The sequence below is a fragment of the Arachis hypogaea genome, chromosome 2, assembly GCF_003086295.3.
Source record: "Arachis hypogaea cultivar Tifrunner chromosome 2, arahy.Tifrunner.gnm2.J5K5, whole genome shotgun sequence".
NCBI lineage: Eukaryota > Viridiplantae > Streptophyta > Magnoliopsida > Fabales > Fabaceae > Arachis > Arachis hypogaea.
The window spans coordinates 96,222,020-96,237,580 of record NC_092037.1 but is presented as its reverse complement, the minus strand read 5'-3'; the positions used below and the strand labels follow the sequence as shown (position 1 = coordinate 96,237,580).

At 34.0% G+C, this 15,561-nt stretch overlaps 1 protein-coding gene across 1 annotated transcript; it reads right to left on the bottom strand.

Annotated features, from left to right (window-relative positions):
• Positions 1-17: 17 nt before the first annotated feature.
• Positions 18-7,850, bottom strand: LOC112753698 (brefeldin A-inhibited guanine nucleotide-exchange protein 3). Its single transcript, XM_025801628.3, has 9 exons — positions 6,128-7,850; positions 5,146-5,463; positions 4,574-4,916; positions 4,075-4,497; positions 3,694-3,986; positions 3,018-3,291; positions 1,269-1,774; positions 280-600; positions 18-165 (listed from the first exon to the last, which is right to left on the bottom strand). The coding sequence occupies exons 1-8, from the start codon at positions 7,333-7,335 to the stop codon at positions 354-356; spliced, it is 3,612 nt and encodes a 1,203-aa protein (XP_025657413.1). The 5' UTR covers positions 7,336-7,850; the 3' UTR covers positions 18-165; positions 280-353.
• Positions 7,851-15,561: the final 7,711 nt, after the last annotated feature.

Genomic DNA, 15,561 nt, shown 5'->3' with positions numbered 1-15,561 from the left:
GAATCTAGTATTTGTAAAAGCAATTAGACAATTCACACAGTCAGTGAATGTGGTGGTCTCTGTCTCAGTAATGTATGGAAAATAATCTCGAATAATCTTCTCAATAATTTCAAAAGCCAAGAATACAATGTTCTTATGGTCATCATATGCTGCTGTAGTGAATACCTGAAATCAAGTTTATACTTAATAATGAGAAAAAGGAGTTAAAAGACAACAAACAATCGACAGAAAAGAAAAATGTCCCTATCATAAACAGAAGAGAAAAGTGATCAACTCTACCGTGAACATGCTCTTCCATCCAGATTTGACATTTTTGACACGAGATAAAACCATCTGAGAGACACATCGGATAATTAGTTCTCTGATCTCACAGCACTACTCTTTTGCATGACAATTTCAAAAGGCTTCATAAATTCATTTTGAAAATTGTAATTAGCCAACTCTTCCCGCTCTAGAAATTTCATTGACAACTGACGCAAGGAATCCATCGCAAAAATTGCAACTGAAAGGTTTCCAGAACAGCCAATAGTCACAAAGAAATCAGAGAGAACATGCCAGATGCTCGACCACACAAGCCTGATGCGGTCCATATTATAGTGCCTGTTGCAATATAGTCATGTCAACATAATAATTAGAAAAGCAAAGATATTAATAAATCATAAAACATAAGTCATTAGCTTGTTGCTCTGCCTCAACTTTAGTTTTTTCAATCATCAAACCTAATAAGCACTTTGGCAGTTGTTTAACATCTGAAATAGGGAGTTGAAAGAAAAAAGTAGCCTCTTACACAGGCAAGCCAATATGGTGACCACCGGAATTTGAAATGAAAAGTAGTTCGATTCACCAATTTTCCCAAATGCATGAGTTTGAGGACTCAAAAGTTAAACCAAGAGTAAAAAAGGTAGCAACATGCTTAGTTTCTACACAACAAAGAATAATGCAACAACCAAGATCAACATGCCAAAGTGCCATTTCTATTTTTTGTAATAACCCTATCCATAAATAGTACGAGCCATAACAAAAAGCTCAGACAGAGATTGGGGAATTTGGAATGAACAATCAACCAAAAAAGAGAAAACTAAGGTGGCAGAGTGCCAAAGAATATTGTTACACCCTGAAAGATAAAATCTACCAGAATGCCATGTGCTGTTTTTCTCTAATAACTCGCCCACACCCTTAAACCTTGAGCCATGAGAAAAAGATGATGAAAAGTTTAGAGGAAGAGCTAAGGTGTAGAATGCAATAAGCACTAGGCAAGTAATACATACGCAATCTCAACTATCTTTGTGAGGCTGAAAACTCGGGGATCAGACGGAGATCTTAGTTCGTCCATGGAGACCTTGCACAGAGCCTTAACAAAATCTACTATGGCCTCACTGTTCAACTTCTGACTCCGAGTGAATATGCGATTCATTTCAGAGCTTCCAACTTGTTCCAACATGTGCAAATTAGAAACTATATTGTTCACCTGTTCTGATGTGATGGTTCCAGAAGCATTGCCACCAATTCCAGCACTGTCATATGAACCTCGCATCAATGTGGCAGCAGCATACTGTAACCTACCAGGTCCCTTCTTTTTCAAAACAGGAAGAATGGTTGATTTCGTTTGCTTTGCCTTTTCTGACTCATTCTGAGGAAAGGAAAAGAATGTAGCGTCTGGTGGAGCGCCCTCTCCGAGAAGAAGTAGATGCTCAAACCGGGAAACACAGGTCAAGATATGCTCCCAAGCTTCTTGTAAGTAATTTCCATCCTCATCAGCAATAGTAACTATTGCCTATCAACAATTCAGACAGAAAACCCAAGGTCATAATGTTATCAACAACTTAACTTTGAGTCAGGTACGAAAAATGTATTACAACAATTAAAAGATCCAATATGCAAGAACATTTTAATACGTCTGGAGATCTTGCCTAGAAAAATTTCCAGCAAATGCAGCAAACTCCACAGAAACCCCATAAAATTTCATAATCAACATATTTGCAGAAGAACTGATGGCTAGACTACTTATTTTTAATATACTCGGTTATGAAAGTAAATCCAGAAAGCAGCTTTACAACTTACTTTGATAAAAAGTAAACATGAAGTTCAAATAATAAAAGATGTATACATTCAATACACAAACAATAGCAAGTGATATATGGGTCTAGCTATGGGCACATGATATTTTACAGTAGGTTGTAAATAATTTCATAGTTTTTCCTAAATATAAAATACTCTATTTTTTTGGGCCTGAACGTTGCTGCTTGGGCAGAAAAGTATCAGTATGTGAAGAGTACTGTGTAGTGACATTTATACCTGTTCTCCTCCACAATCTACACAAGGCATTACTGAACTAAAAATGATACAGGTCAGTAAGGTTTTTTACTTTTTACTAAAAAAAAATAAGTTTTGGCAAATCCAAGAAATCAATAGTAAAAGGGAGAAACGAGGGTGACTCTTTGAGGTGAATATAAGATCCAACAGTTGCGGACACGCACGCGCGCGGGGTGTGTCGTTTGGAAGGCAAAGTGGGTGACAATGTAGGAAAGTTTTGGAAGAAAGAACCACTCCCTTGTCCTTATTTGATAACATATGGATGAATATCGTTTCCATGCTTGGTTTTTCCCCTCTCTCTTCCCCACTTCTCTCACAAGATATCTATTTTTTCTCCCACATTCTAATGAATACTGCACCACTCATTGGTTTTTCCAGAGATATGATTTGAAGCAAGTGATAGATAGAGTAAATAGGAAAGGCATGCTTCAAAATTCATTTTGTGAAAAAAACAAGCACCTGATGAGTAGGTAGCTGGAAATGAATGAGAACCATTGATTTATTTCAAGATAAATCTAATGGTTAAATTTACAAAGTTCATAGCTGAACCTGTATGACAAGGTCTATAAACTGACCCTTTGGCAAGGGGGGCAATAACAGTGCATAAAGTATCATAACATACAATATGAACTGATAGTTGATTATAACATCAGCTTATTAAATTTCACATAAACCAGTCCGGAAAGAAGTTAAAGTTAACCAACCTTAATTGCATCTACATTTTTTTGCTTAATGGCAGCAGGAGAATGCAGAGAGGTAAACTTTGCTAGTGAAGTCACAAAAACATCTCGATGTGTCTTCATGGACGTTCCACAAGTAACATGAATAGCATAGCGGAAGCCCTCGAGACAGAGAGATATTATAACTTCATCATCACTTTGATCAAGAGGAACGCTGAAGGCAGCTAACATTGGTGCCCAACACACCTCAATCATGAATCTAAGGATTACAACATTTGTTGCCGCATAATAGACCGACCTACAAGTAGCAAGCACATAGAAATCAAGTAAAATAAATTCTGGAAACAAAATTTTTCCCTCAATAAATGTGTAAAGGTACTGCAGTAAAAAGAGGAAATCATAGTCAGAAATTCCAAACAAGTTATATAACTGTGATTAAAAGAACTAATCAACACACATGCACACATAAAAGGAATTTACTTTGGTGAAAATTTAAGATTGATGCACCACACTTCAGATAGACATGGAATGAGTAAAACAACAGATAAATACTAGTAAACATGGTAGGATCCATAAACAGCCATGAGATGAATGAACAATTGTAACAGAAGGTTCTCCATGCCACAAACAAAAACATGTTGAAAGGCATGTTTTAGATAATAATTCTGTCCAAAAATATGGAAATTTTGACTGAACATACTCGGATTTGCGAGCTTTTTCTTTGAATTGTTGTTGCATATGACGGATAAGATCATCACTGGTTTCCATATGGCTGTCTTCCCAATGCTTGTTGGTCACGATATTCAATATACTATCCAATCCTAAAAGTCTATTAGAGTTTGCAGCCTGTTTTTGTTGCGGAACCATATTGTCATCTTTCATTTTGATCTCAGTTCTGGATATTCTCTCAAACAAGGACCTCAAATACTCCTCGGGGAGATCTTTTCCATCATCAATGCCACGATTGTTTCTTATGAAATCATCGACAGACATCTGCACAGCTCAAAGACCAAACAGAAAATAAGTCAATATGTCTATCGTAATTATTTGAAAATGAATCCAGACAATTATAAGAGCACACCTTGTTCTTCACCATAGGATTGTGAGCATCTGTGTTGAGCAATATTACAGAATAAGCAAGGACATAGGCTGTGTCGGCACTAGAAAAGGCCTTTGGATTACATTTGGAATAACGTTCAGCAAACTTTTCCATGATCCGATCAATCTTCTGTGCCTCACCAGGCAGTCGAAAGCCTAGAAGAAAGACCCTGATTGCCTCATCAAACTCCATCCCTTGGAAGTCAAATGAATCCACATAGGCATGCATAACCTTCAAGGATAATTCTTCCCTTTCTCCCAGAAAATCACCAATCAAAGTCTTGTTCAACCCAGATGCATCTTTAAGAAAAGCAGCTATATCCTCTGGTGAATTACCCACTTTTTTGGCATTGATGAGGAACTCGATTCCTTTCTTAGGTTTCCTATTAAAAAGTGATATACCTTCCTGCCATAAACTTGCATTAGCAAAAGCAAAAGTAACAACAGAGCCAAACTTCTCAAAACCTTGTAAATCTGCTTACCAGAAGTTCCAGTTTATAAGCCCGTCGCTGCCCAATATTTGAAACATCAGATGCATCATTTGAGATTTCAGGTGGAGAGTCTTGTCCAACTGGATCTTCTCCATTTCCATTTACCATGGTCAAACCTCCAGCCTCAGCACTGCTGTCAGCTGCTTCAATTTTCTTAGCAGAATGGGGATCTGGAATTAGCAATTGTTTGTTCAGCCAGCTTCCCATTGATTTTAAAACAGCAACCAAGGTTTTCATGGCTTCAAGTTTTAGTGTTGCCTCTTGAGGTGGCAGAAGTGTGGTGGCTGCACCAGGAGGGACACCTTGAGCAGTCTTAAGAAGTCCATTGACCATCCTAGGAGGAACTGAACAATTAGATATAAAATAGACAAAGTATAATAAGTGACAATCAAGATCACAGCAATACCATTACGAAAGTAATCCATGAAAACACATTGGCAACATGGAAATAATAGTAAACTCGATAGTCATATTATGAACAGAAAAACTGCATATATGATTCATAGAGAAGAAAATCAAATAAAATATGTATTAAATGTCGTATAAAATAAAATGGAGCATACCTCTCGAAAATGTTGGATGAATTGACGTCACAATCATAGTTGATAAATATGTCGACCAATATCTGTGAATCAATGCAAAGTTTCTCCAGAAACCGAAGCACTATCATCTTTTGCTGAAAATTAGGTTGAGAAACATTTTCTAGTACCCTGAGTATTATCATAGGGAAAAAAACACCAATTTCGGCCTTCAATCCAGCTCTAAATCTTGATACCAGACTGATGAAGATGGAGCAAGATAGCTGAAAAACGATCAAAAGAGTTGAAGCACTGTTCTTCAACAATGATAAACATAAGTACTGCTTGATGGCACCTAGAAACCTGTTTACTCAACCAATTGTAAAACCATCAGTAGTGATCAAATAGAAGAAAGAATAGCATTATGTAGAGATAACTTTTATTTTTCATTTTACTGAGATAGAAGATGAATTGCCACTTCAGTTTCCTCTTACAATTCTTTCAATCTCAATAGGGCTGAATACAAATATAATCACTTAAGTGAAACAGGGGCTTTGTATATCCTGCTCAAAATATTCTATATTAAGCTTGGTTTCTAAAGCCTAAACCATGACTTTATATAGTAAATATAAAGTGATGGTTGATTATCTGCTTCCCAGTCTGTGTTTTATGACACCATATTTAACATGAAAACTACGTATAACTCAATGGAAAGCTTTACTAACATTGTTTTCATAATGAATTATTAGATGTTGTAACCTATAAGTAAACTAATTCTTACATCAATGTCAGCAGATCATTGATTCCTAACCGTCACAGATGATAAATTAGTATGAATTAATGATAGACCCTTCCTCAGCACAATCTAGTCATGCTGACCTCCTTCTTTACTAAGTTTGGCACAGAAACTACACATTCTAGATCGTCTACAAACTGAACTAAACCAAGATATGCTTTTCGCCCTAACTGCCAAAAATGTCAATGTTTCAAGGAAACTCTACAAAGGAGTTACACAAAAATGAAATACCTTTCACTAGTCCTGAAAACAGCTCCAGCGTTCTCCAGCAAAATCTTCAATAGCTCCAGAGCCACAATCTTTCCCTTCATTAACTGGGGATCGGAAGAAGCCTCTTTAGGGGGCGTCTTCATCGACAATTTACAGAGTGCCCTGAATACCAAAAAGGCATCCCTCCTCAACTTGTTACCAATCTTGACCTCTAAATCATCATCCCTCTCCACAATGTCACCACCATCCACAAGCTCTCCCTTCCTCCCTTCTAGAGCCGTCTTATACATACTGATCTCCCAATACTTCGCATCCAACATGTCCTTATCAGTCGAATCCAACAAATCCGTCGGGTTTGTCCCCTCCACCGTCGCCGTAGTCTCAAACGCACCATCATGGCCACCTAGCATCGAAACCTTAGCACTAGGTGTACCAGGGTTCAAAACACCATCAATGTCCTGCATAATCTTGGTGATAAAACCTTGCACAAACTGCGTGGAAGAATCAGATTTTTCTGCTGGCTCCATCAAATCAGCCAACACAATCGGCTGAATAGGAACCGTGGAAGAATCCGCTTCCATTCTCCTAAACACAATCACCAGCATCTGAATCAACGAGGCTTTCGCCGTTGTTTGATTCACCGCAGTTTTACTCGTTAGATATAAATCATAACAGGTTCGCACTATCATAAGCAAGCAATCACCGTGAATTCGCAACGAAATTGAGGTTACCGCGGACAACAGCGTTTTCAGAACCTGCAACTCCATTGTTTCGTCTCCTAACTCATTGCACTTGCAAACCGATTCGATCATATTCGAGAGCAATTTCGCCTCCGGTGAGGAGCCTCCGGGATCCGCCTCGCCGCGGAGGTAGCCGTACGCGATGAGCTTCTGGATTGCGTCGACGGCGGGCTCGGCGATCTTCAGCACGCCGGATTTCGCGGCATTGATGAGAGGACTGAGGATCGATTCCGACTCCGCGAAGGAGTACTCCACGGGACCGCCGTCGTGGAGGGGTCCCGGCGACGTGGAATCGGGCTCTCCGTCGGAAGGAGAGCCCGACGGCGACGCAGCCGTCTCCGCTGCATTGTTATTTCTGAGCCTGTCGATCACCGACTTGCATTCGTGCGCGAGCTTTGCGTGCTTCCTCCACGACACGTTCTTCACGATCGCCTCGAGCGCGGGGACGACGATCCTACTCAGTCGGGAATCGGCTTCCGCAGAAGCCATTCCCGAGTTGCGGAGCGAGTTACGACTCGATAACACGCGCGCTCGGCGCGAGATCTGAGACGTTCGGGAAAATGTGAATGATTCTAAGCTAGGATCCTCATTCCATGAGCTAAAAGTGAGTATTGGTGAAGCTCGGTACGCTGTTCAACAATGGCAGCGAGCTGACTCAGTGAGTTGGCGCCGGAGCGAGTTGAAGTGTTTGTGGTTTCGTTTTCCGGTGCGATCTCAAATCGCAGAGAAGAAAAGTAAAAAATGGTTACTGTAATTTTGTTTCATAGAGAGCGTTTTTGGTTCTCACTAGCTCTGCAACTAACTATGAGTTTTGGATCTGAATTGACGCGAAAGCCCTTTCGTTCGTTCCAAATGGTATGAGTTTAACGCTCACCAGCGTAATAAAGGATACAACATGAGGGTAATTTTGGGTTTTCGCGCATCTTGCAGATCTATAGCTGCCGGAGAATTGGAAAATTCTTTTTTTTTTTTATTCATTTTTACTTTGAATAATTTAGTTTTTCTTATAATTAATCTCTTTAGGCCGTTTTATTTATAGAATAATGTAGTAATATTCCCTTAGCTTGATTTTTATAACGTACGTTTATTAATGACTTTAAAATTTTGACCTTCACAATTACTGTTATTTTAAGAATTTGATTAGGTGTCATTACGTTGTTAAAAAATAATTTTAATAGAAAAAAGCTTTAGTTTATTTTTAACTTATTTAATAAAATTTTAATAATAAAAATATTAAAAAATATTTTTCAATTATAATTTAGAATTTGTTTAAATGTTATTAAATTATTAAAAAAATCATTTTTTAGTGCGTTTCATAAAATTTTAGTAATAAAAATAAAAATATTAAAAAATAAAAAGTCTCTTTTAAAAATTATAATTTATATTTTTTAAAAAATTACTTAAAAAATAATTTTAGCATAATAAATAAAAATATATTTTTATATTATCATATCTAAATATAATTATTAAATAAAAAATATTTTTATATGATATTTAAATATAAATTATTTTTATTTTTTAAAAAATTATTTAAAAAATTTACTAAAAATTCACCCAAATAAATTCTAAACGTTGAAGTTCAAATTGTTGAGGAAAATTCTTATTAAACCGCTATTTTTTTCACCTCGTTTCGGGAACATTGCTCCTGGAAACTTAAATAATAGGATATAACATAAGTATTATATATCCGGATTTAATTATTATCTATTTGAGGTCATATAGTAAAATTATTATTAGTAAAAAATTTTATTAAAATATTTAAAGTCATATATTTTTATTAGAAGATTTTAATTAATAATTTTAACATATATTTTTACAATATATGTATATATAGGGTTGTGGGATGAAAATTAAAAAATATTTTATTGCGCCATCTATATTATATAAGAAAAAATAAACATGAGCATATCTATGGTATAGATGGATTACTGGATTTGTCTGAAAAAGCAAATCACAATTAGTTAATAGAAAGTCACGTGACAGGTGCAAGCAGTAAGCACCATCCTAGGTAGATTTAAAAAATAAGCTCTCTTCATGAAAGCATGCATGATCATGTTAATAGAAACTGAGATCTGAGTGAACCTTAAGATTTGGCTCCTCGTACAATCAAATGATTACTTAACGTCCCCTCTCTTCCGTACTTTAGTTATTGGGGAGGGTACCTTTTGTTATAAAATGCTTATTTGAATGGCATATCATGGAATATGATCAAAATATATATAAAATGGAATATGAAATATTATTTTATAAATTTTTTTAATATATTTTTATTAATTAGTAAGTACGTTAGATAAATAATATTTTATTATTATTTAATTTAAAATATTTATCTATAAATAATTTTTTTGAAAAAAGTTTTAACATATATAAAAAATAACACATAGTAGAAAATAGAATAAATAACATAAACAAATTAAATGACATCTAATATTACACCAATATCATAAAATAAAATAACTTTGTGTATGTCCAATGATTCTATATAAATCAAATCAATTAGATTCGATTTACACCTTTTAATAGTATTGGATTCAATTTAGCATGTATGTATTATAGTATTATACCATGAGTAAATCGAATCAAGCTATTCGATTTACTATATCGAATAAGCTTGATTTCATTTATTACTTGTACAAAATATTAACATTTACCACTTTTAAATTTTATATTAATTTTAAAATATAAATATCAATAAAAAAATACTCTCATATTAATCACATCTTCAAGATCATTTCATGTGTATTTATTATCATCTTACAACTTCACGTTTTCAGAATATTTGTGCAAATTATAAAATTAAAAACGCAATTTTTGAAAAATCCAATCAAAATAATTATCTTGATAATACCAATGAATTTATTTTTCACGTCTTTGATTCTTATTATCTAGTTATTGGTATATTTGTATTTTTTTTTTTTTTTTTTTTTTTTTTTTTTTTTTTTTTTTTTTTTTTTTTTTTTTTTTTTTTTTTTTTTTTTTTTTTTTTTTTTTTTTAGTTATTGGATATATTTATCCAATAGCTTATGTTTATACATAAAATAGGCTAATAAAATCACTTATTAAACGCCTCTAGTTAATTGTTAGACTCTTTTTCATGAAAATAAATATCTCAATTTTTACTTAGAGCATGTTATTTTACATGCTGCAGCACTTATTTATTTAAGGTCAATAAGTTACCACAAATTATCTCATTACAATTAATTTTTTGCCAACAGTCAAATATATTCCATTTGAGAATATTTATTAGATGTACTATATATGTTTCGATTGCTCCTAAAAAGAACTCCAAAAAAATTTGGGAATATATGTTGGATATAATTTCCATTTTATTATGAGGTATCTACATATACAAACAAAAAATGTATATAGAGCTCGATTTGCAGATTATCACTTTAATAAGACAATGTTTTTAACATTAGAAAAAAAAAAAAAAAAAAAAAAAAAATTTAAAAATAAATTATATAAAATAAACATAGCAAAATGATAAATAGAAGTTAATCATTGACAAAATAAATAATTAAAAATTAATTAAATATAATAATCTAATTGATACTAGTAAAAATTTATAAAAAAAAAAAATATAAAAATATTCCTAATGAAAGAAAAACATTAAAATATTAGACTAATTGTCTAAAGTTATAATGTATGAGACTAAATGTAGATACAAAAAATAAAATAATGAAATCTCAATAAACTATATCTTATGAGGAAATACCAAAAAATAATTGTCGACAATATATTCATATGAGTGCTAAATATATCATAAAAATGAATTTCAGCAAATATTACAAATGTTGCAAATATATAATTGATTCAAAAATAATGAGTCATAATGATGAACTATCTATAAAATAGGTATTGTGAAAACAAATAAAAAAAAAATTGCATGCAAAAATTGACTTGTAGTACAACATTTTACAAAAATATAGATATGAAAATATACTCTTATGTAGTTGATGCAATTACCTTGAAATATTTGATTAGTTTATCTGTATATCATAAACTAAATATGTGCCTGATGAATTTGGTCATAATCTATCTATATGGGTCATTAGATCGTGATATTTATATGAGAGTTTTTAAATGGCTAAAAAATATTTAAATCATCCAAAGAAAAATCTCAAAGATTATATTCCATTAAATTTCAAAGATCTTTATATAGTTTAAACCAATATGGACGAATGTGATGCAACCATCTTATAGAGTATTTGATGAAAAAGGGGTTCAAAAATGATAATATTTGCCCATGTGTTTATATAAAAAAATTTACATTTGGATTCATTATAATTGTCGTGTATATTGATGATTTAAATATCATTGGATCTCCTAAAGAGATCTCAATAATCATAAATGCTCTGAAAGAAGAATTTGAGATGAAAGATTTTAAAAAAAATCAAATTTTGTCCTAGCCTTCAATTGAGTTTGTAACAAAATGGATATTTATTCATCAAAAGGCTTACATAGAGAAAATCTTAAAAAAAATTTATAGAAACAAACCACATCCAATAAGAACTGTAAAATTCAGTCAAATTGTAATTAATTAAATAATAAATTAAATAGGAGCAAATATGGTTAGAAAATTTAGCAATCGGAATTTGATAATTTAAATATGATATTTGGACTCATTGAATTTTTCTGAGTCAGAAAACATAGTTTTCTGCATAAAAATACGCACTAAAAATTTAACCGGCAATACCGACTGAGATCTATCCGGTACTGCAGCTAAATAAATTAATTATAAGTGAATAAGGTTAAGAAATGAGAAATTATAATTTGAAAAACTAGAAATATTTAAAATACGGTTTAAAACTCTAACCTTAGAGGTTTTGGCCCAAAAATGGGCTAATGAACTAAAACAAGTTAATCGGGCCTAAGTGGGCCCAAGACCCAACATATATAAACATTAGTTATGAGCATTTTAGCTCATTAACCCTAAAGAAAGGGTGTGTGGGGCGCTGAAATGCAGAAGAGGGGAAGAAGAGAGAAAATCCTAACTCCATCAAACTTCAAATCACTATAACTTTTGATTCGAAACTCCGATTAACAAGCTGTTTGCGGTCACGCGTCGCTCTTCTCATCCTCTACAATTTTATCTAGGTTTTATGGTGAGTATTTCACTGTCCTCTATCTAATTTTTTGTTTTTCTCTTTAAATTTGAATTTGGTATAGGTTTTGAGGAAATCTTGTGATTTTGGTTATTTAGGGGTGCTTTAGTATGATCTATTGGTGATATTCATCATAAAATACAGTGAGTTAAGGTGAAAAACCCTCTAACTCTTGTGATTTATCATTTTCATGAACCCTAAGTTAATGTATATATGTGAAATTAGTTATGTTAGTGTATTTGGTAATTTTGGTGCACAATGGGAAGATTCAATTTGCTTGTGGAACTTTGTATGGAGGTTTAAGCTTGTGGACCTTGGAGAAGATAATTCAAGTTTGGGTGTGAACCACTGTCATTAAGGTACGGTTTAAGTTTTATTTAAGTACTATGTGGTGTGATGAAAATTCCTAGGCTAGATGACCCTAGGATTAAGTTTGGATTGTATAAATAGTTGGTACTAATATGTATAGTTGATATGTAATGTAAATTAATGATTGGGTTGAGAATTGTGTGAATTTGTATGTTTGGTGTGTTAAGAATTTGATAAATTGGATAATGAATATTAGTTTGTGGAATATGCATTTAAATTGTGAATTTGGGCCGGAGGCCGTGAATCTTGGGCCGGAAGCCGGAAAGAGGTAAGGAAGGTAAGTGATGTGTGTATTGTGTGATGTCATATGAGATTGAATGGAATTGTGATTGTTGTTATTTGGTTACAATGGATTGTATGGATTATGTGGTTATTGGTTTTGAGGGAGGAATTGATGTCTTTGTTAATAATGCATGTGAGTTGTATATGATGATATGGATTTATATGTATTGGAGGTTGATGGAATTTGTATTGTTAGAACTTGAGATGTGGAATGAAATATATGATATGGTATTTTATTTGAAATTGAGTTATTTGATTGAGATTGGTCAAGATGGTGGATTGGTGGATTGTGAATTTAATGAAAATGTTAAAAATATGAGTTGAGGAGGCTTGAGGTTGATTTTGGTAAGTTTTGGTTGGTTTTGAAAATGTTTGAAATTGGTTTGTGTTGAAAATTTAGTTTTTGTTGGTTTTTATGAAAGTTATGATTTTGGTCTAATTTGATGGAGCATGACTTGGTCTCCAAATTCTCGATTTGTATCAAACTTGTTTAGAAATAAAATTGGATCTGAGATGTTTATGTCGTTCGAAGAACGGGTGAAAAATGATTTGAAACAAAAAAGTTATGCCCGTCGGAAGTTTGGGGTTTGAAAATGTACTCATGCAGGTTTTTAAACTTAGTAAAATATTTGTTAAAACGTACTCTGACATGCACGCATGGCCGATGCGCACGTGTCACTCACGATTTTTACTCTCTCACACGTGTGCTTGGCCGACGCGTACGCATCGCTGTATTGATGTAGGTGCGTGGTATAAATTTCAGAGAGTTGTGATGGTAGCGTGCTGGTTTTGTGCGATGAGCACAAAATGCATCCACGCGTACACGTGGCTAACGCGCACGCATCACCTTGCCTCTCTACTTTCCACTTGTGCACATGGGCGACGCTTACGTGTTGCCCACTTTCTTCGCTTCCCATGCGTGCGCGTAGGCCACGCGCACGCATGACTCCGTTTTCAGCAAAAAATTATTTTTTTTAGTTTTTATAGCCGAATTTCAAACTTCTAAGCCTCCATTTTCATCCTTTAAGTCCTAAATTTTTATAGTATGCCTAGTAATGAGAAGAAGTTAGGAAATGAGATAACTTGTTGATGAAGAAAGACTTGGAGTAATGAATTGTGATTGAGAAAGTGCAAAAATGATGGTTTGAAAATGGATGTGACGTGTGACCTCGGGTAGTAGACAGTGACATTGTCCACTTGCTCTGGGTATAAGATGGAAAAGGAGAATTATGATAAATGAGTTTAATTATAGAGTTTTAGATGAATGTATGTCTGTGATACCTAGGTAATAGCAAGGGTCATGGTTCGTCCCGCTTGCTCCGGGTCATTGTTTGAGAATTAGTAATAATGAAGAGTGATTGTGAATGAATGTGGTAAATGAATAATGATGAAAAATGTTGAATGTGAGTATGCTTGTATTTTCTCTCTCGTTGTAAGGGTGACAAGGCACCGATACCCTCTAATGGTGACAGCGCACATATACACTCTAATGGTGACACGGCACATATACCTTCTAATGGTGACAGGGTACGTATTCCCTCTAATGATATTAATGCGCAACAGAAAGACTGTGCCCGGGTTAGCTACCGACACATCGGGTTGGCTTGATAATCGACAGATGATATCATCAGTCATAGGGCAGGCATACATCATTTGCATATGTTTGAATTGTTTGGGTTTGCCTATTTGTTTTGGATTGCTATATCATATATGCTATGTTACCTGATTACGTGCTACTTGTTCTACTTGTACCTTATTGTGTATTACTTGCCTGTATTGCTTGTGTTTGTACAACTGAGAGGTCCCTCATGCTGGTGTCAGTTGACGCTGACGGATGTTCTTGTTGAAATGGAATGATGATAAGATTAATTTAAAATGATGATTATTGAATGAGGTGATTTGAGTTTCCTAGGTAGACGCAGTGGAGTGATTTCACTGTTCCATGTAGAAAATGAGATAATTTAAGCTCTCTGGATAGATGCAGTGAAGTGATTTCACTTGCTCCAAGTGAGGATATGAAGTATTGATATAGAATTGTTGAGACAGAATAACTGGTGATGGTTTGGCTTATGATTCTGATTCTGATTTGTTGGAGAGTTAGGAAGTTGGGAAGCAGGAGGAAGAGAAATTAGATTTAGCATTCCCTTATTACAGTTGCTTATTTATAGATTAGCGAGAATATAGGATGAATATTGGGTGAAAGGAAGTTTAGGATGCTTAGTGAGTTTTTATTACAATGCAGTGTATTTATTTGGCACTTTTACCGTACTGGGAACCCATGGGTCGGGGGTTCTCATTCTGTATATATCTCTTGTTTTTCATATGCAGGTCCAGGTGCTCAGTAGTGAGCTGTGGTTTGTCTAAAAGACTGCGAAGACCTTTTAAGATCTCTTATTTACATTTTGCTTAGATTCTTTCTGCTTTTGTATTTAAAGAACTCATGCTATGTATTTAATCCTTTTAAAAACTTGCCTATAGAGGTCCTTATGTATCATTTGGGAGAGATTAGAAGTTATTAATGTCAACTACTTATATCCTGTACCCTAGTTGGCCTAAACTTCGCGGGTCGCATCTAGTAGCTATCTACTTATATATATATATATATATATATATATATATATATATATATATACACCTTCTGTCATTTTCTTATTCTCCTTTATGACTTTATGCTTATAACGCTTTCGACTTCATACTTTATCTTTTAGTTGTTGACGCGTAAGTGATACGATTTCGCGATTTTATTTTTACTCTTTTCAGGTTTCTCGATTAATACTCCTTTCAATTTTATTTCTAATTATGTATTAAAAATCCCCCTTGAGAGTCGTACCACCTTAATATATTTGACTTATGACTCGAGTATAAGAATCTGTATATTACGGTGTTACAAGAACCCCAATGATTGTCATATCACTAATTGTGAAGAATGATCCATTCCGACCAAAAGAAAAAAATGAAG